Source organism: Leptosomus discolor, chromosome 15, assembly GCF_034619465.1.
Source record: "Leptosomus discolor isolate bLepDis1 chromosome 15, bLepDis1.hap2, whole genome shotgun sequence".
NCBI lineage: Eukaryota > Metazoa > Chordata > Aves > Leptosomiformes > Leptosomidae > Leptosomus > Leptosomus discolor.
In genome coordinates, this window is record NC_141405.1 from 14317258 (window position 1) to 14339980 (window position 22723).

At 59.1% G+C, this 22723-nt stretch overlaps 2 protein-coding genes across 3 annotated transcripts; both read left to right on the plus strand.

Moving 5' to 3' along the window:
- The first annotated feature begins 915 nt into the window (after positions 1-915).
- Positions 916-16158, plus strand: FBF1 (Fas binding factor 1). The gene is given in 32 exon segments (XM_086473534.1): positions 916-927; positions 1083-1232; positions 1722-1924; positions 1983-2101; positions 2261-2286; positions 2398-2425; positions 3064-3105; positions 3438-3528; positions 3964-4027; positions 4563-4613; positions 4755-4867; positions 5136-5293; positions 5856-5975; positions 6837-6990; positions 7188-7321; positions 7774-7876; positions 7965-8354; positions 9024-9101; positions 9382-9476; positions 10142-10200; positions 10973-11017; positions 11107-11241; positions 11444-11544; positions 11982-12188; positions 12688-12795; positions 13087-13226; positions 13482-13597; positions 14277-14453; positions 14633-14770; positions 14876-14990; positions 15362-15486; positions 16075-16158. Coding segments are annotated over 32 exon segments (3681 nt in total).
- A 731-nt stretch (positions 16159-16889) lies between these two features.
- Positions 16890-22327, plus strand: MRPL38 (mitochondrial ribosomal protein L38). 2 transcript variants are annotated; one of them, XM_086473602.1, is made up of 9 exons: positions 16890-16947; positions 17248-17427; positions 18716-18844; positions 18967-19175; positions 19550-19622; positions 20107-20233; positions 20624-20782; positions 21182-21318; positions 21716-22327. In XM_086473602.1, the coding sequence occupies exons 1-9, from the start codon at positions 16890-16892 to the stop codon at positions 21850-21852; spliced, it is 1209 nt and encodes a 402-aa protein (XP_086329728.1). In that variant the 3' UTR covers positions 21853-22327. The 2 variants fall into 2 exon arrangements, with proteins under 2 accessions (XP_086329728.1, XP_086329729.1); XM_086473603.1 differs by having other exon boundaries at positions 20188-20233.
- The last annotated feature ends 396 nt before the right edge of the window (positions 22328-22723 follow it).

Here is a 22723-nt window from a genome sequence, read left to right on the forward strand (position 1 = left end):
TTAATGATAAATCAGCGAGAGCTGTACCAGCTAACGGTGTACGGATCGAATAAATTACAAACGTGTTTTCAGACAAAATGCCTTTCAGGCCTTGCCTTCAGTGGATCTCATTTAAATTGATGGCTGAAGTAGAACCAAGTATTCAAAAGACCTTAAATTAGTTGGATTTTAGTTGTCTTATTTCTAGTCTGACCTTTCTGGCTTTGCAGCATTCTAGGGCAGCCAGCCCAGTCCACCAGCGATCCTTGCCTCTGCTGCTGCTCGCAGCCACAGGGAAAATAAAGCTGGCAGAGAGTAAAGCTGTCTGTGGCACGCTGCTCGGTGTTACTGTGGCTCAGAGGCCAGCAAAGGCTCGTCCCTGCCAACAGGAACGGTGCAATAATAGCCTTAGGCAGCAGAATTCAGAGAAGCTATTTCTTTAAAATTGTTTCTCCTTGTTTTTTTGGAGTAGATCGTGATGTAATGGCACATGCTGTGCTTCCTTCCTATCCGTGAGGATATTGTACACTTGTTTGGGTTTTTTTTTCCACCTTGCTGCCGTTGGTGGTAATACCTGAAGGCCAGAACCTGGGCCGGCTCGCCCTGTCTCACGGTCAGCAAACAGCAGTTAAACCCTGTCACAGGGCCCCGCATCCTCGCTAGGACTTGTCCATCTTTGGACAAAATGTGGCAGTACCATTTCCACAAGCGTTGAGCCTCTTCTGCGTGAGTAGAAGTGATTTCAGTGTCAAGTGTTGACACTTGTCAGCTGCACCGTTCTCCTTGAAAAGTATTGAAATGAGTGGCCTCTGAGCGTGGCTTCCAGTCTGATTTAACAATGGACTCTTAAAAATGCTGCCTTTTGGTGAAGGCATTAGTCCAGGCGGGAACATGGGTGCCTTTTGACAGCACCCATGGTGAAAGCCACTGGCGTAGATGGGCCCACAGGTTATAAAATCTCAAAGGCAGTCCTTTCCCCAGGGATTTTCTGAAAGTAACGACTGAAGTACAAGCAGACAAGGCAGGAGCAGGGCTGGCTTTGTCCTGTACCCAGCTTTGCTAAGTGGGAGCTTTATTTTAACCTGAACTTCCAACGTTTCCAGCAGTGCCAGTGCATTGCTGTGGAGGCTGCTGTGGTTGGATTTGCTAAACCTTCCCCCTTCGGGGCAACGGTCACGAATTTGTCTACTCAACCATCCCAGAGGGGCCGCAGGGAAGAGCTCCAGCCGGGCTGTGCCACACGCCATCGCCAGGTGGGGCGTCCATGCCTTCTCCTGGGGGGTCCCTGACCCAGCCCCTCTCCTGCTCAGCTGGGAGGGGTGGCTGCTGGGCTTGCCTGGCCCGAGGGCTGTTCTCTTTGGAGCTGTCAGCCCCCAGGGCCTGGCCCCTGGCTGGCACCTTGTGCTGGAACTGGTTTCTGGGTGGCTGGAGAGCAGGACTGGGATTGCTCCTGCTCAATGCACCACCCCTTGCTGGTTCACAGGGCTGGTTCGTTGTGCCCAAGCCAGCCCGCTGTCCTTGAAGGTCCGTCTCTGCCGTAGCCAAACCCCCGTCCCCGTCCCCCGGCTGTCCTCGGGCATCCGCAGCCTCCCGAGGCCCCGTGGGGAAGCGGGACGATCGCGCTCCTGCTCTTGGCCCTCCCCGCCCGCCGTGCGGGGGAGTGCTGCAGCCCGAGCTCCTCCCGCGGGGAGCGGAGCCGCCGGGCCCCGCCGCTCCCGGCCTCTTCCCCCCCCCGCCCCGAGCCCGGCGGGGACTCCATTTCCCATCGCCCCGCGAGGGGAAGGCGAGGGCCGGGCCTTCCCGGGCCGGGGGAGCCGGGGCTGCGGGGTCGGGGGCGCGGCGGGAACCGGGTGCGGGGCCGGCTGCTGCGGGCGGGAAGGCAGCGCGTGCCCCGGCAGCGGGACGCGGTGAGGGAGAGGCGGCCCGGTGGAGGCCTCGCTGGTCGGTAGGGCCGGAGGACGCCTCCTTCCCCAGCAGAGCGGTCGCTGCTCGTCTCCCCGCAGGTGGGAGGTTGGTGCGGACGTGCCCAGCGGTGTCGGCTCCCCCCGCGGCGCGGAGGCGGAGATCGGCGGAGTCCGCCGAGGGACTCGCTGGAGCGGGGGAAGGGCGGGCCGCTGCGATGGTGAGTGGGAGCCGGGGCTGAGGCGGGCCTGGGCGGTGCGGAGCTGCCGCTCCGGCCGAGGGCCGGAGGGTTCTGCCCAGCCGGCGGTCGGGAGGGGGTGGCTCTGGAGCCGTCAACGTCTCTGTGGTTCTCCCGCGTCTCACGTGCCGTTTCCCGAAGAGCGGGAGCGGCAGGAGGGCTTCCCTGTCGCTTGTGGGATGCTCTGGAGAAAGCTGCCTCTGGCCTGAGTGCGTTCTGAGGAAGTCCAGGTCAGACCTGCTTTGTTCTCTAACGGGGGAATTTGTCTTTCTCTGCAGGCTACAAAACCTAAGAAAAGCTTGAGAGGTATGTACACGCACTTGCTTTCCTTTCCCTGGCCCTAGGTGCTTTGATCTAGTTCGTGATTCTTGTCTGAAAGATGCAGTTGCGTGCATCATGTCAGTCCTGAACCAGAGATGCTCACCTGCCTCTCACATCACATGGATTTCCTTGTTGGGATCCTATATTCCTTTCTTGTGGGCTTTCCCAAATCCAGGGCAGAACATACCTTTTTATCTATATACGTTTATTGGAGTTCCTCTCCTTGCCTAATTCCCTAACGGCTTGTTTGGAGGCCTCTTGCAGCCCCTGACCCTGAAGCAGTGCTGTTGGGATTGCCCAGGGGCTCTGAGACACTGCGTGCTGAGAGCTCACCGATTAAGTGCTGCTTGTGGCCAGTGACTACCTGAACAGAAAGCAGCTGGCTCACTTGATAAAGATAGGCCGTCTCTGGCTAAGCGAAGCTCAGTCTTTTATCCACCAAATACTGGATCAAGTCCTGGCAGTTCTCTTTAGACAAGGAAGGCCTCACGCTGATGGTATTTGAGACCAAACCTTTATTCTTGGGGGATTTCAAAAGGGCAAACCGTATTGAAATGGGGAGCTTTCCTATACCTGCCTGGGGAGCTCACCTGCCTCAACAGCTTTGATTTGTCTCATTTCAGGCTCCATTGATGACGTGCTCGATGACCTCCTGGGATACGGTGGTAAAATGAACCTTCTTGGCGGCCGATAAGGCAGCATCCTTCTGATCTTCCTGCCCTCCTGGGAGCAGGAGGCGCTGGTGCAACAGCCATTGATGTCCAAGGAGGCTGCAGTTGTGAGGGGGGAGGAAGCAGGGAGCAGAGCGGAGAGCAGGGTTTCCCAGAGTCAGAGGCTGTTAAATAAGTTGGACATGAGTTTGAGGAGGCAAAATGAATTTTATCTCTCATTAAAAGCCTCCGTGGCCCGTAGGGAGACAGCACATTCCCCTCTGGAGTGCCTAGGCCAGGAATATGCCCGTTTCCATCATCCTGACCTCTCTCTGTCTTGTTTCCAGATGAAATGGATGCTAAATCTGCCAGAGCTTCCCAGCCGGCCGCACGCAGCAGTGGGAGAGGCTGGGGCACCAGCTCGCAGGCCAGCAAGAAGTGAGTGCCTTTCAGACCCAGCCTCTCCCACTTGGAGACCTCTCTGTGTTCCCCAGGTCCTTCTGACCTGCCCTGTCCTTGACTTCTCCACCTCGCTCCATGCCCCAGTAGCAATTGCCTGGGAAGGTGCGTTACCTGCGATGCCGTTGGGAACTGGGAGCCCAGAGCCTGAGGCTTTCCAGCGAGAGCTGGGTGCCCCAGCACTGCACATCTGCTCTAAATCTTCCTTCTAACAGTGACCTGCTTAAACAGAGCAGTCCCAGCACTACTATCTTTAATCCCAGTGCTATTTTAGCCTCATTTCTGTTGTGTGGTGTGGCTGCCGCAGTGCGCCCGTCTGGCCCCCTCCTCCTCCCACTGCCTGGCCTGGCTGTCCCCAGGGCACCCTTGCCGAGCTCCCGTGTGGTGCTGCTAACCCCTGGGCTTGTGTCACAGGTCCTTTTTAGAAGATGATTTCTTCGACACGCTCCCTGCAGCAGAGGACGTCGGAGCTGCAGAGGTGAGCCCAAATTTTGGGAGAGAGCGTGGGTGTCCTGAGGGCTGGAGCTGAGCTGAGCCAAGCTTGCCCCTTGGGGTGTTACCCCCTCCAAGCCAGCAGTGGGATACCAGGGATGAAGCGTGAAGTTTAGCTGAAGAGGTAGCCCCTCTCCGGCATGGCTGTGGGGAAGACAGGAGAGGGGAATGGGTGGATGGTGGGAGAAGGGCTTCCAGGCACCCTGGATGAGATGGAGCAAAGTTGGGGGGACACGTGCTGCTGCAGCCCAGCCTTCCTGGGTGCGCTTCAGGTAAAGTGTGGTGGGAGGAACCCTCACCCAAAGCAATGGCCTTGGGTGTTCCTGATGCTTCTCCCAGAGGCAGCAGGGTCTCAGCAAAGGAGTGGAGACACAGGGTGTTTCCAGTGAGAGGGACACCAGGAGGAGTTGGGCACGTATTTTTCCACCCCATGAAATGAGGAAAACCAGGGGCTGGAGCAAAGGGTGAGGAGTTTCCAAACTCTGCTTCTCTGTCTGATCTCTCCCCTCCCCGGCATGCAGGGATCCAGTGCCTCCCGTGCAGACCCGCAAGCTCTGCTGCAGACCCTGAAGGTAGGTCCATAACTACCCTCCTCCTCGGCCCACGTGTGCTGCAGCCGTGGCCTCCAGCACCAGCCTCCAACGGGAGAGGCAGCACTGGGGCGTTAGCAGCGCTCCCCCTGCGCCCATCCCCATCCTCTTGCTGCTTTCCAGGACGGGGATGACGTGGACGCTGATCTCCTGGGAATATCAAAACGCGGTTCTGGGCGAGGGAAGACGACTGTGAAAGGTTTGTGACACCACTGGCAGCAGCAGTGACCAGGACAGCCACGCTGCTGCCTCCCACCAAACACCATTTGGCTCTTCCCTGGTGCAGGGCAAAATGTTTCTGGTGGGATCTGCCTGGTCTGCATGGAAGGACAGCCAGAGGGGTTGCATTCAAGTTATGCTCGTCCCCAAACTGTCCTGCTCTTCCTCAGACCCTTTTCTCCTCCTCTGCTTGCAAGGAGGTCCCTCCAGAGAGAGTCCCACCTGGCAGGGCTGTGAGGGGCCCGTGTGTCGCAAGATGTGCTTTTAGGGGGCTGCCACCAGAAGAGTGACCTTTAGCCGGGGTGGGACAGGGGCATCTCTGCCCATCCCTTGTCTCTGAGAGCTGTGACATCTCTTTCTAGGAGACTCTGTACCTGCGATGGAGAAGAAGCCGCTGTCATCCCCCTCTGCTTCCCGACAGTACAAGAAATTTAACTTTGAAGGTAGGAGCTCACTTCAGCACGCAGATGTGTGGGGGCAGCTGAGGACTCTGTGGTTGCTCTTTGCCTGTGGCTTGCCTCTTCTGTTAACCAAAGGCTCGGCTGGTTGGTGAGATAGAGTCCTTCACCCCTGCGATGCCCATGCAAACCTAATCCCTTAGAGGTGGGAGATTTAACCAAGATCAGCATCTCATAAAATGACTAATTGGCTTTAGGTGATCGAGGTGGGCTTTCTTCTCCCCTTTTTCGTTGCCTAAACAGTGGCCAAGCATTAAAGTACCCAAATTTTGAGCTATTTTCTTCTAGGAGAAACAAAATATGGAAAAACCAAACAGAAACGTAGCTATTGAGGGTTTGGAATTCGGGGAGACTCAAGGGTGTGCCAGGTCCCTGCAGAATCTGTGTTCATGGCTTTGGGCAGAGACGATCTCCTGTCCCCCTGTGCACACGGTGGGGAGCGGTGTTTGACTTAGCACCGAACTGTTCTTCTAAATAACGGTGGGTTTGTTCTTTTGTTTGTTTTTCTTATTATTCTCCTTGTCTGCCCCTACGGGGTAATTCCCAGATTTAGATGATCCTTTGGCTGGGCTTTTGTCTGACGAGGAGCAGGATGCTCCCAAGAAGCTGGCTCCAACAGGCACTCAAAGCAGCTCTGAGAAAAAGCCAGAAGAGAGCAAAGAGAAAGGTAAGCAGGGTTGCTCGATGCATCCTCTGTGTGTTAAATGAATCAGCAGCCTGGATGAGTTTGTGTGAGGTCCAAACTGATTAAATTGAAAGCCACCTAGTCCCATCTCTTACTAACTGGTGTGGTTATTTGTAGAGCAGCTTGGTAACGGGGCTAATTGTGACACCGAGTGCGTAGTATTTCCTGTGTGCCACAGGTTACAGAACTGACCTTTCCTTTCTGGGAATGGAGGCTCAGAGCTCACCTTTGAGCTCACCCAGCCTGTTTTACATGTTCCCAAATGCGAACAAGTTTTGTGGGTCAGGGTTTGGGTGGCTGAGAGCATCACAGGTCCGTGCCGGACCGCAATTGGGGCACTTCTGGGTGGGATCCAGCTGCACTGTGGCTGTGCTGCAGGCACTCATCCCTCTTGTTCCTGCAGCGGGGTTGCTAATGGGTCTGATAGTCCCCTAAAATCACCTTTCACCCCGATAAATCCCCGCTGGACACAAGTAGCAGCTGGTGGCTTAGGGCAAGGGCTAAGGGCGCTGGTGGAGCAGTGATGTTGGGCTAATGGGGGCAGGAATTATCTGATTGGCAACCTGCAAAACTAAAGAAGTTCCTGGTGTTAGCCAGAGCTGGAAACCCCGGTGTTAGTGACCCCCAGCAGTGTCCCATCCATGGATGCACGGCCACAGACCAGGCAGTAGTGTGTTGCCACTTTGTCACTTGCTGTGAGATTTGGTCACTGGAAAGAGTTATTTAAAAATGACTTTGTCAATGGTCCTAAGAGATAAGAGCAGGCAGGGGCTGGCCCGATCTCTTGTTAAAGGAAAAAGCAACCCTGGTCAAAGCTCCTACCGTGTGTGATCCCATCCGCAGAGCCACCCCCACCCCACACGCCCCTGTGCAGCGTGGCCCCGGTCCGGAGGAGGAAGGAGCTCACGTTTGAAGATGATGGTGATGACCTGATGGATGCGCTGGGACTTGGCAGTGGCCCGACAGGAGATGAGAAGCAGGGAAAGAAGGCGGAAGAGTAAGGGCAGTGAAGAGACAGTGGGAGTAAAGCAGGGGATGGCTTGGGCGTCGAGATGGTGCCGCCGTGCTGGGTGGGGCGGGCTTGGGGGGGCAGCCTTTTTTTGTAGAGAAGAGCTAGAGCGCCCTGGAGAGGCTGTGTGATGAGGAACAGCCCTGCCTCTCAGAGAAACCCACCTGCCGCTGTGTCCCCAACAGAGAGGAGCTCCGGCCAGCCCGTTCCAAGCTGGACGAGTTGCTGGGACGGGGCTCTGTGGCCAAAATCCTGGAAAAGCCAGGCATGGGAGAGCGCAGGGAGTTCAAACTGGATAAGAAGTACGAAAAGCAGCCAGGTGAGCACGGTGAGGGACGCTGGGAAGGTCTGCAGAGGTCACAGCATTGGCTTGGGAGAGCAAGATTGGGTTCTGATGGGCTTGTGGGGGATGAGAGGTGTCGTGGTAAGCAGGTTGGTAAGGGGCTCTCGGTCAGCACTGCGGGGGGGAAGGTGGCTAATGCCAAAGTGTTGAACTCTGGCCTTGAGGCAGCCTGGGAGCATTTGCACAGTAGCCGTAACAGTTGCCTTTGCACTGGGCTGATTCCCAACAAAGCAGCTTTTCCCAGCCACGCTGAGGAGGCACGTTGCTGAGGAGGCACATTACTCGTGGGTTTCCAGCTGTGTTTTCCCAGAGGCAGCAATCCCAGTGGGAACTGCAGGGGAGGAGGAGGAGGAGGAGGAGGAGAGGACTGGTGTCTTTGCAGCCAGCTGCTCCTCTGGGCACTGACTCAAAGCTGCTTGTCTGAACAGAGAAGGAAGAGGGCTGGGATGAAGAGGATTTTGTCTTTGGAGCATACCAGCCCACTGCGGCCTCCCTGCCCAAGGGCCAGCCAGCGAGGAGGCAGTCTGTGAGGTATTGTGCTCTGGGGGTGTCTGTGGAGGAGCAGGCAGGGCCCCCGGGGTCCCCTTACAGGCAGGTATGCGACTGCTTTTCCTTGCAGCAGGTTTTCAGCCGAGACCAGCAGTGAACTGAAACCAGAGCCTTGCTCCAAACCTCCTCCTCCAGCCAGCCAGAGCTCTGCGCGGGGCCGCAGGTCTGAAGGCGACTGGCTGGGCTTGAAAGACGAGGATTTCATGGATTCAGAGCTGCCATCTCCAGCCAAGGCCAGTCCCGCAGTGTGCCGCCCCAGCCCTGCCCCAGCCGGGCAGCCCGGCCCCAGCAGCCAGCTCCCGGCTGCAGAGGAGGCAGCGCCTAAAGCCGACTCGCTGGAGGAGGAGAGCTGGCTGACCACGGCCTTGGCTCGCAAGAAGGCCCAGGCCCAGGCCAAGGCCCAGGAGAGAAGTGCCAAGGAGGCCCCGGGTGAAGGGCTGCATCCCCGCTCTCCTGCCAGGTAAAGGCACAGCTGGTGGCTGCGGCATTCCCGTCTGCTCCGCATGTAGCTGCTCCAGCAGGGCCTGTCAGAAACCCTGGGCTCAGGTTTAAGAAGTTAATTTTAAGCCCTCTCTTGTCTCAGGTTGGGGTAGGAACAGGGGCCTTTCTCCCACTGATCCAGCCCCCAGTCCCGTCACCGTTCTGGGCTCTCCTTCCCGTTGTGGCCAAGACTGCACACACTGCCCCGGGTCCCGCAGAGCTGTCCTGGCTCAGCACAGCCCCGCCTGCTCCCCCTGTGCTGCTTGTCCTGCCTTTGTTCACCTTCATTCCTCCTAGTTGCAGGCAAACCCCCTCCTCCAGCTGAGTTAACCCGGCCCCACGTTCAGGCTGGTGCCGTTCGAATGGGGCTCAGAAGTGACCTGCAGCCAGAGAGCCGCGTGTTGTGGCCAGGGGTGTGTTAGCTGGGGCTGCCGTCGCCCAGGGGAAGGGGGTGGAGGCAGCAAGGTGGAAGAGCAGCGATGGAGGTTTTGAGGTGTCTTTGCTGCCTCTGCAGCCAAAAGGCTGAATCCTGCCGGTGCTGAGTGGGACAGAGCCTTGTGCCTGCGAGGCAGGACGTGGTGTGGGGGAAAAGGTTCTTGTCTTCCGTTGCCTCCTCGGCTCTCCCACAGAGGATGCTTTTTGCTCACAGCCAGCCAGCCGCCTCCCCAGGAGCCCCGCAGCAGGCAGGTGCCCCGCAGGACAAGGCAGCCAGCACGGGTGGCTCCAGGTAAGGCCTCCTTTGCGTTTCAGGGTGAGGCGTCCTGCAGAAAGCAGCTCCGTGGGTGAGGTGGGGGAATGGGCAGAGCCGGCAGTCAGCAGGGAGCGCTTGGGACCCGTGGCAGCGGGAGGGAAGGCAGCTCTGAAGGACTGTCAGGCTCCTGCCTGTTTGATCGCAGTGGGACAGCCAAGCTTTAAACTTCAAGAAAAGCCAAGTGGGATAACATCCGCGCGCCTCTCCCTGAGCTGTGACACTGCTGTGCCTCACTCGTGTCTCTGTGCCCCTGCAGGCAGCCGGTCCCGTGGCTCAGCACCACAGAACCAGCCTCAGCTCACCCGTCAGAGGCTCCAAAGGGGGATCCTTCCAGAGACAGCAGCGCCCTGGGTACGTTTCGTGTGGTACCATTGGGGCAGCGGTCTGCAGAGAGGGTCGCCTTGCCCTGCCAAAAAAAAAAAAAACCAAAACCAAAGCCGGAGCCACAGCATGGCCCTTGGCTTTGACCTTGTCGGAGCAGGCTGCCAAGCTGCAGGATCCCCCCGTGCCCATTTCGTGGCGCGGTGGGGACGTCGTGCTGGGGCGCGCTGAGCTCCGCGGCGTTGCCTTTGGGGTATCGGAGGGCTGCAAGGGCCTTGCTCTCTCTGAGCAATGGGTGGGTGTAAGCTCTTGCTGTCCCTGCTCTCTTCCCCCTTCCCTCCTGCTGCCCCCACACTTGTGCCACTAGTGCTGTGTGCTAGAAGGCCCCCTCCTGCCCTGGGCTGAGACTGTGCACCAGTTCAGAGGCCATGGAAAGTGATTCAGGGGACCCAGCTACCACCTAGGTGATGGGGAGGGAGGAGGAGCTGTGCTTTGCCCCCAGGGTCCCGCCGTTGTACGTGGGGTGGGGGAGGGGGCAGGTATGGACAGGCCTGTCTGACCCTCCGTCCCCATCCCCAGCTGCTGGAGAGGAGCAGGACCCTTCTCGCTCTGCCCAGGAGACCCAGGCCCTCATCCTTCTGGGAGGGGCTGGTTCCCCTTGCCATGTCTGCTTCACGGCCTTGTTCCATTTTCAGCTCCCACAGCCTTGTTCCCAGGAGGGCAGGAGAGGCAGGGCCCTGCCCCGCTCGCTCAGGTAGGTCTGCTGGGCCTGTGCCTCCGAGAGGTGCAGGATCGGGGTGGTGGTGGTGAGCCCTCCCGTGCCAGCTTGCTGTCATCCAAATCGGTCCGTGCTCCCTCAGCAGGAGGAAGGATGTGCCCCGCTTTGTCTCTCTGGGAGCCCCTGTTCCTGGAGGCCAAGGGTTTGGAGAGCCCCAGGATGATACAAGTTGTACTTACCAGGCCAAAGCACATGTGCTATGGTTGCTTTGTAAATCGTGTGTGCTTCCAACGCTGCGTTGCCTGAGCACATTTACATAGCTCCCCAGGCACATATATATATTACATTAATTAGACAGCAGAGGCTGTAGTTGATGAAGGACTTTTTCTTCAGCTGTTTTTCCCCAGTATGGTGGTGAAGATGCTCTGAGGTTGTTTCTAGACAACTGAAAACGGAATCAGAGCCTCTGAGAGAGAGGACAGCTCTTGCTTGGTCTTTGAAGCCTCCATTTCTCATGTAGCTGGGCCTCCTTGCCCTGCCCTCGTGGCAGGACACCTGCTGTCTCCCAGAGGACTCGTGGTCTTATCTTTGAGTCTGTCCCTTAGAGAAGGAAGAGCCCAGCATGCTTGTGTCTGGGGTAGGGGCTGCTGTCACCTGGGGAGGAGGGACCCAGCCAGCAATAGGTTTCGGCTGGAGAAGGGTAGAGGAGGGACCACGGTAGGCTGGGCATGGATCGCCATTCCTAGGTTAGGAGGAGATGTTCTCCCCAGGGCTTTACCTCCCTGAGAGCATCCCTATGTCTCCGCAGGTTGCCACACCCAGGGTGCCTCTCCAGGCTGCTCCTCAGCTGCAGGTGAGGCATGTTCCTTCCTTTGGGGGCTGATGGCCACACCACAAAGCCACGGATCCCGAAGGGTCTCGATCTCTCTCCGTCCCCTGTAGGCAGAGTCCCCCGCCCTGGGCTTGCTGCATGAGAAGAGGCTGGGGGAACCCGCAGCCCAGCTCTGCGAGGATGCATCCGGCTGTCGGGCAGCGCTGCTCGCTGCCCAGGCCCGTGTGGCAGAGCTGGAGAGCCAGGTGAGCCCCGTCGCCTGCTGGATGGGGGACCGGGGGTGACCCAGGGGGAGGAGAAGGGGCCATGTCTGCTCCGAACAGCATCAGGGTGACAGGGGAGAGAGGAGAAACCTCCCTGTCCAGAGCTGCCTGCAGCCACCAAGTGCTGCTTTGGGAGCTCTGTCCCTGGGGCAGCACGAGGACCTTTTCCCTGGGCACCGGGCAGGTCCGGACGCTGGAGATAGAGCGGGGACAGCACAAACTGTTGCTGGAGAGTCTCCAACAGCGGCACCAGGAGGACCTGGATCACCTCGAGAGCACCCACAGGTACCAGGCTCTTGCCTGTGCTCTGCTCCTCTGTCAGGTCCTTGCCTATAGCCCTGTCCATCTCGCCCAGGGTGGGAGTGCTGCTTCCCAAATCCATCCCTGGGGTGGGTACGCGCAGAGCCACGTCGATGTGGACCTGGTAGGGGCAGGGAGCAGCTCCACGGGCGAGCTAAGGTGGGGTTCCACTCTCACTAACAGTGTCCCGTGAGTGACAAGGAGGGGGGGGGCAGTCCCCTTGCCAGCACGTTCCCAGGCCGGGCACCGCAGTGGGCAGTAGCAGGGGGGTTCAGGGCTCAGCCTGCGGAGTGTCTGCACGTTTCCCCACGCACACAGCGACACCGATGGGCTCCTCAAATCCCCGTGTGCGTTTTGGGTGGAGAGTGCCGGGTATTGCCGTGGAAGCAACGCTTGTTCCTTGCGGTGACCTCTCCGGGCAGGAGCCAGATGAAGGTGCTGGAGGAGACCTACGGGAAGCGGGAGGAGAGGCTGCGGCAGGAGAAGGAGCAGCTGGCGGCTCAGCTGCTGTCACAGAGCCAGGAGGCGGAGCGGGCGCGGGCAGAGCTGCTGGTGCAGCACCAGCAGCGCCTGGCTGCGCTGGAGCAGCAGCACACGCAGGAGGTGGAGCGGCTGCGAGAGCTGCAGAGGTGAGAGCAGCACGACGTGGGGCTATGGCCCTGGCAAAAGAACCAGGGAACGGTCTGGGGACGTGGTGAGAGGAAAAATCCAGAAGCACTGGGCTGTGGGCAGCTCGGTGGCTTTTGGAATGGGGATTTGCTGTGTAGGGGGACACGGGGAGATGTGGCTGGAGACATCCCGTCAGGATGAATGCCTTGTATTCTGAAAGATGCTGAAGCCAGCGTTGTATCTCCCCCAAATCCCTTTTATTCAGATCAGTGAGTCCCTGATGCCCACCTAGTTTGGGTCCGTGAGAAATCAGCGTTTGGTAGAGAAGCCCGTAACCCCCAAATGGGGTCCATCCCAAATGCGGATTCCTGTCAGTGGGACGGCCCGGGACACCACCGTGCTACCTCAGCTCCTGGGACCTGGCTGCCAGCCCCACGACCAAGCCTCTTCCACAGTGCCCGTCATGGGGAGGACTGGTTTGTGACAGCCCATGGTGGGCTCCTTCCCCGTGTCCCGCAGGGTGTCTGTCCAGGAGCTGCGCAAAGACCACGAAGAGCAGCTCCAGCGGCTGAAGCGGGTGAAGGAGCAGGAGATCGAGGCGGTGACCAGCGCCGTGTCGCACACCAGGTACCGACGGCCGGCGGCGTTATCCCCACATCGGTCCCTGGCCGGGGCCTTCCCTGTCCTGCGGGGAACCAGCCTGGGACCATGGCAACAGGGGCCATCCCCTCTGCCCCCCGCTGCCTCCGGGGATGCTGAGCTGTTTCCGATCGGTCAGTACTGCCCGAAGCAGCAGCTGCACCAGAGAGGTTCGGGGCAGGGCTGCCCGGCCTTTGGCCCGCCACGCATTGCCCTCTCCATCGTGGTGAGATGAAGTGTGTCCCAGAGGGGTGACCCTCCCCTCGCCTTCCTCCACAGGTCTCTGAACGGCATCACTGAGCAGATGCAGAAGCTCTCCAGCCACCTGCAGGACCTCTCGCGCCAGGTGGAGGCCACCCAGCACACCACCTCCCAGGAGCTGGCCGTGGGAGCGCAGCAGCAGGACAAGCAGCTCAAGGGTACGTCTGCCGTTCCTCTGCGCTGAAGCAGTGGTGGGGTCCCTGCCAGGGCCGGGGCCACCCAGAAAATGGGGAGAAGTTGCTCCCAGAGGCTGGGAGCTGAGGCGGCTCCGAGTCTCCCCTCCACCAAACAGTTCTGGGGGTGCGCAGAAGGCGATGAGCACAAACACATGCAGTTTTTCCGTGAAGATGGTGTGGACAGAGGGGGGCTTCCCACCTCATGTTGCTCATGGCCCTGCTGCTGCCTCTCCCCAGTGCTCCAGGAGCTGTCGGAGCGGCAGAGGGACATGAAGGAGGAGCGGGGCCGACTCCAGGAGGCGATGGCTAAAATGGAGGCCAGGCTGGGCGAGCGGACTCAGCTGCTGGAGCAGGTGAGCCCACGCTGTGTCCTCTGCCTGGGTCAGCCCTCCTGTGTGGGGTGGTGAGAATCAGGCTGGTCAAGGAACAGCCTCCACCAACGTATTTTAGATGTTGACTGAGGCCTCAGTCCCCTCGGTCTCTCCCCTTTGCCTGTGAGGAGTTTGGGCAGCCAGACCAGGCGCAGCCGCCTCCGTTGTAAGTCTGGTGAGAGGAAACCCCGGTGGGGGGTTAAGCAAAACCGCCCCATGCCATGGGGACGTGTCCAGAGCCAGTTCTGTTCTCCCTGGGGCTGTCCAGAGGGGGTGTGTGGCACAGACGATGCGGCAGGGCTGCATTTTGAAGGGCTACCAGAGTGGGAAATAACCATTCCGGCTGGCTGTTTCCACTGCTGACAAACTGCCGTGCCTTGAGCATGTTTTAGGGTGTGCAGGATGGTGAGGAGCTCCGTCCATTCTCGGGAAGGAGCCTGTGCGTGTGTGTCTGTACAGCCCCAGCTCTGCCAGCCCTGTTCTCCCTGGGGGGGGTGGATGAGGGCACTGCTGGAGCACCGGGTGATGTTGCTCTGCCACCCCAAACGGGCACACACGATGGGCTCAACAGAGGCAGATCTCTCCTGTCACTCGGGAAGACATGAGATAGTGTTGAGGATGGGGGCAGGTAATGCATTGGGTTCACCCACGCCCACCCTAGGAGAAGGCAGAGCTGAAGCTCCAGGGCCAGGAGCTGAAAGCCAAGGAGCAGCAGCTGGCGAGGGACAGGGAGCTGCTGCACGAGGCCTGGCAGGAGCTGAGGCTGGAGAAGGAGAAGGTGACCAGGGCCACGCTGCGAATCCGGCAGCAGGAGGAGGAGATGAAAAGCATGACCCAGGTAAGCGGAGCATCCAGCTGGACACAGGCCGGCAGCAAAGCTGGGGCTTCCCCCCCCCCTCCCAAAGTCATGAATCCTAATCCTGTTCCCAGAGGGAAATAAGGGGATGCATAAAGGAGCCCTGCCCCAGGGCAGCGAGGGTCCCTGTCCCCAGCCTCCCCAGCCGCTCTGCCTTGCAGCTCTCGTCCCAGAAGTACGAGCAAGGGGAGCGAGCCCTGCAGGAGGCACGCAGGATAGAGGCCGAGCACCAGACCAGGCTGCAGGTCATGCAGCGGCGCTTGGAGCAGCTGCAGCAGCAGGAGCAGCATCTGCACCAGGCAAATAACCCCTCGCCTTCCCTTCTCGGCCCGGGGCCGCCATGCCAAGAGCTTGAACCTTTGCCGACAGCTTCTCTCTCTCCCTTTCTCGTGGGGATGGGGCAGGAGCGGCTGAGCATGGCTCAGCAGAGGAGACAGCTGGAACAGCTACGGGAGGAGCTGCCGCTGCCTGCAGAGCAGGCCCTCAGTGCCCCTACGAAAGGCCTCTCCAGCCCGCCGTGTAAGGCTTCCCGCGCGCTGCTGGTGGCAAGGGACCTGCTGGGGGGCAGCTGCGCTTGTGTTCCACTGCTGAGGAGGCTTCGGATGTTCCTGGGGGCTGTTTTAGGTGCCCTGTATATAAATTTCGGCTGTGAGTTTGCCTCCTTGGCCTCGGAAAGAGCTTAGCAGAGCTCTCTGAGCCAGGGCAGTGCCAGGAGGGGGTGGAGGTGGCAGGAAGGGAGAGGCGGGTGGGGTAAAGCCCGTCTGCACTGGGAGGCTGGGGGGGACCCTGGTGCAGAGACCTGCAGGCAGCCAAAAAAAGGGCTGTTCTGTTTTCTCTGTCTACAGTTCCCTCCGTGGCAGCAGCACCGCCCGGTCAGGGGCTTATTCCAGGCTTCCCACCTCCCGCCAGGGCGTTCCCTTGGCACCGCCCAGGGTGTAGCACGGAAGCCCTGGCCACGGCCGGCCCCACCGGGCTCTACGCCGCGCTGCTGCTGCTGAAGCACGAGGCCCAGCAGGTGAGGCGGGGGGAGAGCGGGGCTGGAGGGGGCTTTGAGCCGGCTGGGGGGGAGCAGAGCTGGGTGAATCCTGACGGGAGCCCGAGAGCCGCAGGGGGGGGGGGGCGTCTCCTAAGGTCATCCCTGAGCCGCAGGGCTTCCAGAAGCCGTGGGCACCCAGAGGAGGGATGCCAGAAGCAAGGGCGGGTGGATCTTCACGGCTTGTCTCAGGTTCATCCCAAAACGCCCTTGGCTCGAGGGGGTTGCCCCTCTGCTCTCCCCATCCCTGGGAGGGAGAAGACAGCTCTGCTGGACTCTGGCTTCGTGATGTCCCCATCCTCTGCCGTCAGCCTCCTGCTTCCCTGCTGGGTCCTTCCCCAGGCGGGAATGCTCTTTGAGGCTTCCTCTGGGGGTTTCGCTCGGAGTGTGATGTTAGGGGCTCTGGGGGGAGCCCATGCACCCCAGGGGGTACCACGGATGGGTACCTGCCCGCTGCTCACTGCATGGAGGGTTTGGGATATTTTCCTCGCTCATCAGTGATGCCCTGGACTGTGACCCTGTTTCTGTGTCACCCTCTGATATCCATCCCATCCATCCCTCTCTTCTCAGGACCATAATTTCTTAGAGGATGAACAGATCTTCCTGGAGAACCTGAAGAAAGCGTCCTACAAGACTTGGTCGCTGCCAGGCTGAGGAGGTGGCATCCCCCTGCGCTACCCAAGGGATGGCCATGTCCGCTCTTGCAGGAGGCTGCTGCGCCCCCCCACATTGGGGAGGAAAACAATAAATAATCAGAGTTGTCAGTTGAGGACCCTTCTCTAAACCCAGTCTCGGAGTGTTCAGAGTGTGAAATCCATCCTCCCGGGCTGTGAAGCCACAGCTTGGCCTCCATCCCTTAGGGCGAGCGCCACTGGCCACGCGGCAGCGGTTGCCCTCCTGGGGGTGGATTCGCTCAGCCATGCTGCTGGCTCTGGGACAGGCAGTGCCTGCTGCTGGGCTGTGACAACCAAAGGTGTTCGTGGAGGATCGTGGAGGTTTGGCAGAGCTGTCATGAGGGTCACCAGCACCCTGAGGATGTCCCAAGCTCACAGGCAACTCCAGCTTTTCCTTTCTCGGCCTTTTGCTGAAGAAACCTGGCTGTTGTGCTGGGCTTCCCCTCCCCTCCCTGCTGCCCCGCGGTGACAGCAGGGCCACGCCGCTCCCTCCAGCCCTGGGGACAGAGGAGCAAGGGCGGGGATGGGGACGGGTAGCCCGGGGCGAGGGACGGGCCTGTCCCCCTGGGGCTGCCGTTTGTAGTCAGGCGGTGCGCGGGACAGCCCCGTTGCTATGGCAGCGGGGGGGGGGGCCCTTCCGGGCCAGGCCCTGCGCGGCGCAGCCGCCGTCGCTATGGGAACGGGGGCCTTCCGCTGCGGGCGGCGCGCACCATGGCGGCGCCCTTGCTGAGCGCGGCGCGGCGGGGCGGGCGGGCCTTCGGCACGGCCGGTGAGACACGGGCCGGGGAGCCCCGGTTCCCCACGCGGGGGCGGTGGGGGCCGTTTGGGGGCGGGGGCGGGGGCGGGGAGAGCTCTCGGACGCCTGGGTTCCCCAGGGGGCCGGCTGGGGGAGGCGGGGGGGGGCACCGGCCCGGGGCCGCGCTCCCGCCTCCCGCTCTCCCGCCTCCCGCTCTCCCGCCTCCCGCTCTCCCGCCTCCCGCTCTCCCGCCTCCCGCTCTCCGCCCGCGCCCGGTTCTCTCGGCCTCGTGTCTTGCTCTCTGTCCAAAACGAGAACTCTCTCCGTTTCCAGCTGCGCTCTGGAAACGGGCAGCCCCGCTGGGGCCGATGCCCAACGAGGATATTGACGTCAGCAACTTGGAAACGCTGGAAAAATACCGCAGTTTTGGTCGCTACTTCAGGCTGGCGGAGAAGGAGAGCAGGAAGCCCCGCTGGTGGAAGACCTACCGGCAGCACACCCACCCCCAGACAGGTACTCGCGGGAAGAGCTACGCTGCGCGGGGCTTGGCTCCTGAAGGTCAGGGAAGCTGTTGGTGGGGCCCCGGGTTTGCCCCCAAACCCGCCCTGTACAGAGCTGGTGAGGGGCTTTGGCACGGGGTCGGCCCTTTTCCGATGTCCGAGTTTGCAGAGCGCAAATGTCAGGGGAAATGGGTGGCAGTTTTGTGGAAGGAAGGAGGCTGGCCAGGATCTGCCAAAAGATGTGGAGCAGAGTAAAAAAAAAAAGGGTTTCCTTGGAACCCTGGTAGTGTTGTTGATGAAAGGTTGCAATCATGACAAACTTATCTGCACCGTTGCAGATAAGCAGACACTTCTTTGTTGCAGCGCTGGGAAGCACGGGGGGGGGTAGCTCCACCTGATGTGCTTCAGAGTTACATTAAAAAAATCAGCATTTTATATCCTTTTTTGCAAAGTCATGGTCTTTAACGTATTTTGACATAAACATGCATGTTATGCCCGCTATAATTTTGATATTTACAATGATTGGTCCACTCTATTAACTAACTTCATTAGTATTCCTATACTAATATAATCATTGGTTATCTTACTGATCAAGATCTCTGATATACAAATTAGGATGGGGAAGGATGTGAGGGTCTTCACCTTAACATTCCTTAGTTTCTCTGGTTTCATCCCATAAGATAAGAAGACACGCCAAGAAGGTGCACTTCCACTCCCTGTACCTGTCTCCCTGCCTCCCTGTTCTGTCCTGGATAATTTCACAATTAGCAGCAGCTTCAGCTTTGACCTTCTTCGGAAGGCAGCAGCTGTTGTTTCTGAGCATCAGTGAGGTTTTGTATAGTTCTTACTACAATGTAAACTAATAGCGTTAATACAAAGCGTTAGTTATTCCTTAAAGCAATTAAGTCATTCAATAAAAGCAATTAGTTATCAATGAAAAGTAATTATCTATTCAAAATCCAAACTTGATTATAACAGTGTCAGAGAAAGCAGAGCAGGACCCAGAGCTTTCAACCTGCAGCAAACAATACCGTTTGGCTGCTCTGCTGAGCAGCTGCAGAGACCAGACCTGCCGCCAGCTGGCAAACCCGTGGGTCTGGGGGCACCCTGAGCTGGGGGAGGAGGAGGGAGCAGGAGCCTGGAGGTGCAGAGGGAAGGCAGAGGTGGTAGAAACGAGCCTCTGATGTCTTGAGTTTTGTGTCACCTTCACACGCTCCCTAACATTTTGTAGGGGTTTTGTGTTTGGGTGGTTTGGGTATTCACGTGTTTTACGTACCAGATTTTTTCCCCCCTCTCTGAAGAGCCAAAGACTGACATCAGCCTGCCACGTGGTAAGGTGCTGCGGGCAAAAGAAATCGAGGAAAGGAAAAAGATCCTGAGGGAGAACCGCCAAAATGCCGAGATGGAAAGAGCAGCGCGGCTCCGGACTGGTCTGTGCCCCGCCACCCCCCTCCCTGCCCCGCCACCCCCCTCCCTGCCCCGCCACCCCCCTCCCTGCCCCGGGGGCTCTGGGCCCCCAGCTGCCTCCCGCAGCCTTGCTCTTCCCTTGCAGTGCTGATTCCCCTCAACCAAGTCAGAGCTGACTGGGAGAAGACCAGCGGCCCGTTCCACAAGCAGCGCGTGGCGGAGCACTGCGGGATATTTCGTGACTTGTTCAAGGGGGCCACGTTCACCCCCTGGGTTCCCTTGAGGGTGGAGTACAGCCAAGAAGACGAACACCTTGTGCCAGTCTACTATGGGAACGTGGTGACTCCGTCAGAGGTGTGTGAGGAGAGCTGGGAACAACCTCGGCCCCGTGGGAAGCCCATGTGTTTCTGTCAGATGCTTCTGATGGGCATTGTTCGTGCTGGGGGCTTTCTTTTGCGAGGGTGTTTCCTCTGTGATGAAGGAAATATGTTTCTCGAGCATGATAAGGACAGAGCTTTGCAACAGGATCCTTGTCTCTCATCAGGCTGGTGTTTATTAACGCCCCAAGGGCTCTCCTGGGTGACTCAGCGGCGTGGCAGCGCCCAGCCTGTGTTGTGTCCTGGCTGTGCCCGTGACAAGTTCATGTTCTTTGCCTTGGAAATCGTCATCTGGTCTTAATGGAACCTGTTGTTCGAGGGGTTTGTGTTCTCTTTGTGTTGCTCTTTTAGGCTTCCCGTTCCCCTGCAGTGTCATACGAGGCAGATAAAAGCTCCCTCTGGACTTTGTTGCTCACAAATCCAGGTGAATAGCGAGTTCTTTAAAAAAAAACCAACGTGTTTAAACTGGGTTGTTTTGCTCTGCTTTTGGTTAGCTCCTGATTCTTTTGGCTGCACAGCCAGAGATGATGTGACATCTGCTAAGCATGGACATAGTATGTATGCAGGGAAGATTGTAGCGTCCCCAAATCTCGACCGGCTGAGAGATGGGACAGTGATGCACCAGGGCCTGTGTCACAGTGCAGGGGAAACAACTCCCTGACTCCCACCTTTTATTTACCCCCAGACTCCTCTCTGCCTCGGCAGTCTGCCTGGGCGGTGGGTTAGCTCCTGCTGTTCCCCCTGAGAAGCCAAGGCGCAGTGAAGTGAAGCAGCTGACCACAAAGTCCTTTTAACCTTGGAATGACATCTGTAGTGTTCTTTACTCCTCATCTTAAGCTCCATCCCACGAGCTACTTTTCTGCTCGGAAGGGAATGCTGGGAGGTCTCGAGCCGTCCCCTCCGTTCAGAGCGGGTCTGGGCGTTCTCCCTTGGGGGTCGAGGCAAACACCAGGGTGTCCCTCAGTCACCTTTCTCTGCTGTGTTTGCAGATGGACATCTCAGGGACACGGACTCAGAGTACCTCCACTGGCTGGTGTGAGTACATCAGGGCCGCGCGCTGCCTAGCGCAGGGGACGCCCGGGCGGGGCGGGCAGGAGCTCCTCCAGCAGAGCTCGGGAAGAAGCATTCGCTGAGGCAGTTCTGGGCCTTTCTCTGGTGTTCCTGCCGTTACCTGCTTTACCCCTGTGTTCTGGGTCCTGCTAAAGATGCAGTAGCACCGGGTGTTGCTGCTGTTTGGCATTCAGGTCACTGGGTGTGGTTTTGTTCTGCCGGTGGAAGCAGCCCCTGCTGCCCGTTCGCTTGTCAAACGGGGCGTAAGCCGTGTCGAAACGTAGCACGGAGTGATTTGCAATCCTGGGTGAATCTGCTGGCCCTGATGGAGGGAAATGGATGGCTCTGTAGCGAAATAAACTTCTTTGTGTTCAGGACGAACATCCCAGGCAACGACGTCAAGTCGGGGAAGGAGATCTGCCATTACTTGCCCCCCTTCCCTGCCGTGGGAACTGGCTACCATCGCTTCATCTTCCTCCTCTTCAAGCAAGCCTGCCCCATAGATTTCAGCGAGGATGTTCGGCCGGTGCCGTGGTAATTCAGGCTTTCACTGGGCAGTTTCCATTCACTTGGCTTGGCTGTTCCTGCTGGTTATGATCACGTGCTTGTTACGGCTGCAAGGGAGCAGTGCCTTTTAATCTGCAGAGTTGTTCGGGGCTGCTTTGAGTTTGTGTGTCAGCTGAAGCTGCAATCCCCGCCCTGCAAACACTGCGGGTTCCTGGTGCTTTAGAACAGGCTGTTAAGAAAGTGGTTTACCCCGCCTGGGGCAGAAATGTGCACAGAGCTGGAGAAGCTGGGAGGTGTTCTTTCGGTGAATTCCTTTTCCCCCTCGGTTTTATAGCCTCTGGGGTGATGTGGGGAAGTAGCTGCCTACCAGGGTGCTGCAGGAGAAGAGGTTCACGTCAGCTCTCGTGCTTGTGTCTTTGTTTCCAGCCACAGCCTCAAGATGCGAACCTTCAGCACGTTTGACTTCTACAGGAAGCACGAGGACGCGATGACCCCGGCAGGGCTGGCGTTTTTCCAGTGTCAGTGGGACAGCTCCGTTACTTGGGTCTTCCATCAGCTTCTCAGTAAGAAATGCGGCCTGTGGGGGTGCTGGAGGGGGGGCCTGTTTGTGGGGCAGGACGTGGGCCTGTGGGGTGACGCTCGGGGTGGGTGGGTAGCAGGGTCAGCGGGCGAGCCGTGGCTGTAGGCTCTTCCTTGGTCCCGGTGCTCGTCTAGGACCTGTCGCAGCACAGGCTGGGCAGGACCGAGCCGTCCTCCACCGAACCAACAGCAGGCTGAGGAAGCAACCTGTAAAAGGCTGGTTTGTGGGAGCAGCTCAAAAGAACCCTGAGAGCGCCTTCACCAGGGCGTGCTCGACCTGCCCTGCTCCCGGGGGGTGGGGGCTGCCCCTCGCTGGTGAAGGGAGGGCCTGCCCTTTGCCTCTGAGCCGTCTCGCTGACCCTCTGCCTCGCCCCTTCGCAGATATGAGGGAGCCCGTGTTTGAATTCGTGCGGCCGCCCGTTTACCGTCCGCCACAGGTAAAGTTCCCGCGCCACCAGCCTCTGAGGTACCTGGACAGATACCGAGACGCCAAGGAGCCCACCTACGGCATTTACTAGGGACCTGGCCTCCTCTCGAGGTGCTCTGGTGTACGCTGGGATGGCGGGCAGGCGGGTGGGGCTGCCGGCTTCCCTGCGTTCACACGAGGTGACAAAGTCTCAGGCCCGTGGCTCCCAGTTCCCCTGTGCTGGGAAGCGCAGCTGAGGGCAGCAGGCGGTCGCAGTGCTGGCAGCTGTGTGATCCCCAAGCTACTTGAAGAGGACGTTGATAGGTGAAAGCAAATCCATGACCAGGCTGAAATCTTGCTACCGATTCTGTGGCAGAGCGGAGTGGCAGGGTAGAGTCCCCCCGGAGGTGCCCTGCCTTGCTTCTCTGCAAGGATCACTGTTTTCCTTTTGCCTGTTTATGGAGCAAACAGAGCCAGGCCAGCCTGGATTTCCTCCTGTTACAGCGCTGCGGTTCAGGACTGTGTCAGCTTTCGTTTGGGCAGTCCTCTTGAAGAGATGAGTCTGATTAAACACACTCTGAGCGATGCTGGCAGAGGTGTCTTTATTGGGAAGAGCCTGGTATCCCAGCCTGCTGGCCCAGAGCTGGGGAGCTGAGCTGGGTGCAGGGGAGAAGGGCAGCCCTTTCCCTGGCTGGGGTTGCTTTCCCCCTTGGACGTTGCGAGGTGGGAAGAGCGCAGCTGCGCAGGGGGTAAACCTGCACAGGGGCAGCGTTGGTGGAGCTGGCTTCTCCCAGCGGCTACCCAAGCACGTGGACCTCAATCTCCTTCCTCTCGCTCCCCAGAGAGCACGTACCCGGTGTGGACAGGTGGAGCAAAGGCAGATCTGCAGAGCTGCTGGGGTTGGGGCAGATGGGTGGCGGTGGCCTGGCGCTCTGCTGCTGCCGGCCCTGAACCCAGGCTGCGGAGAGACTCTGCTGTCTGCC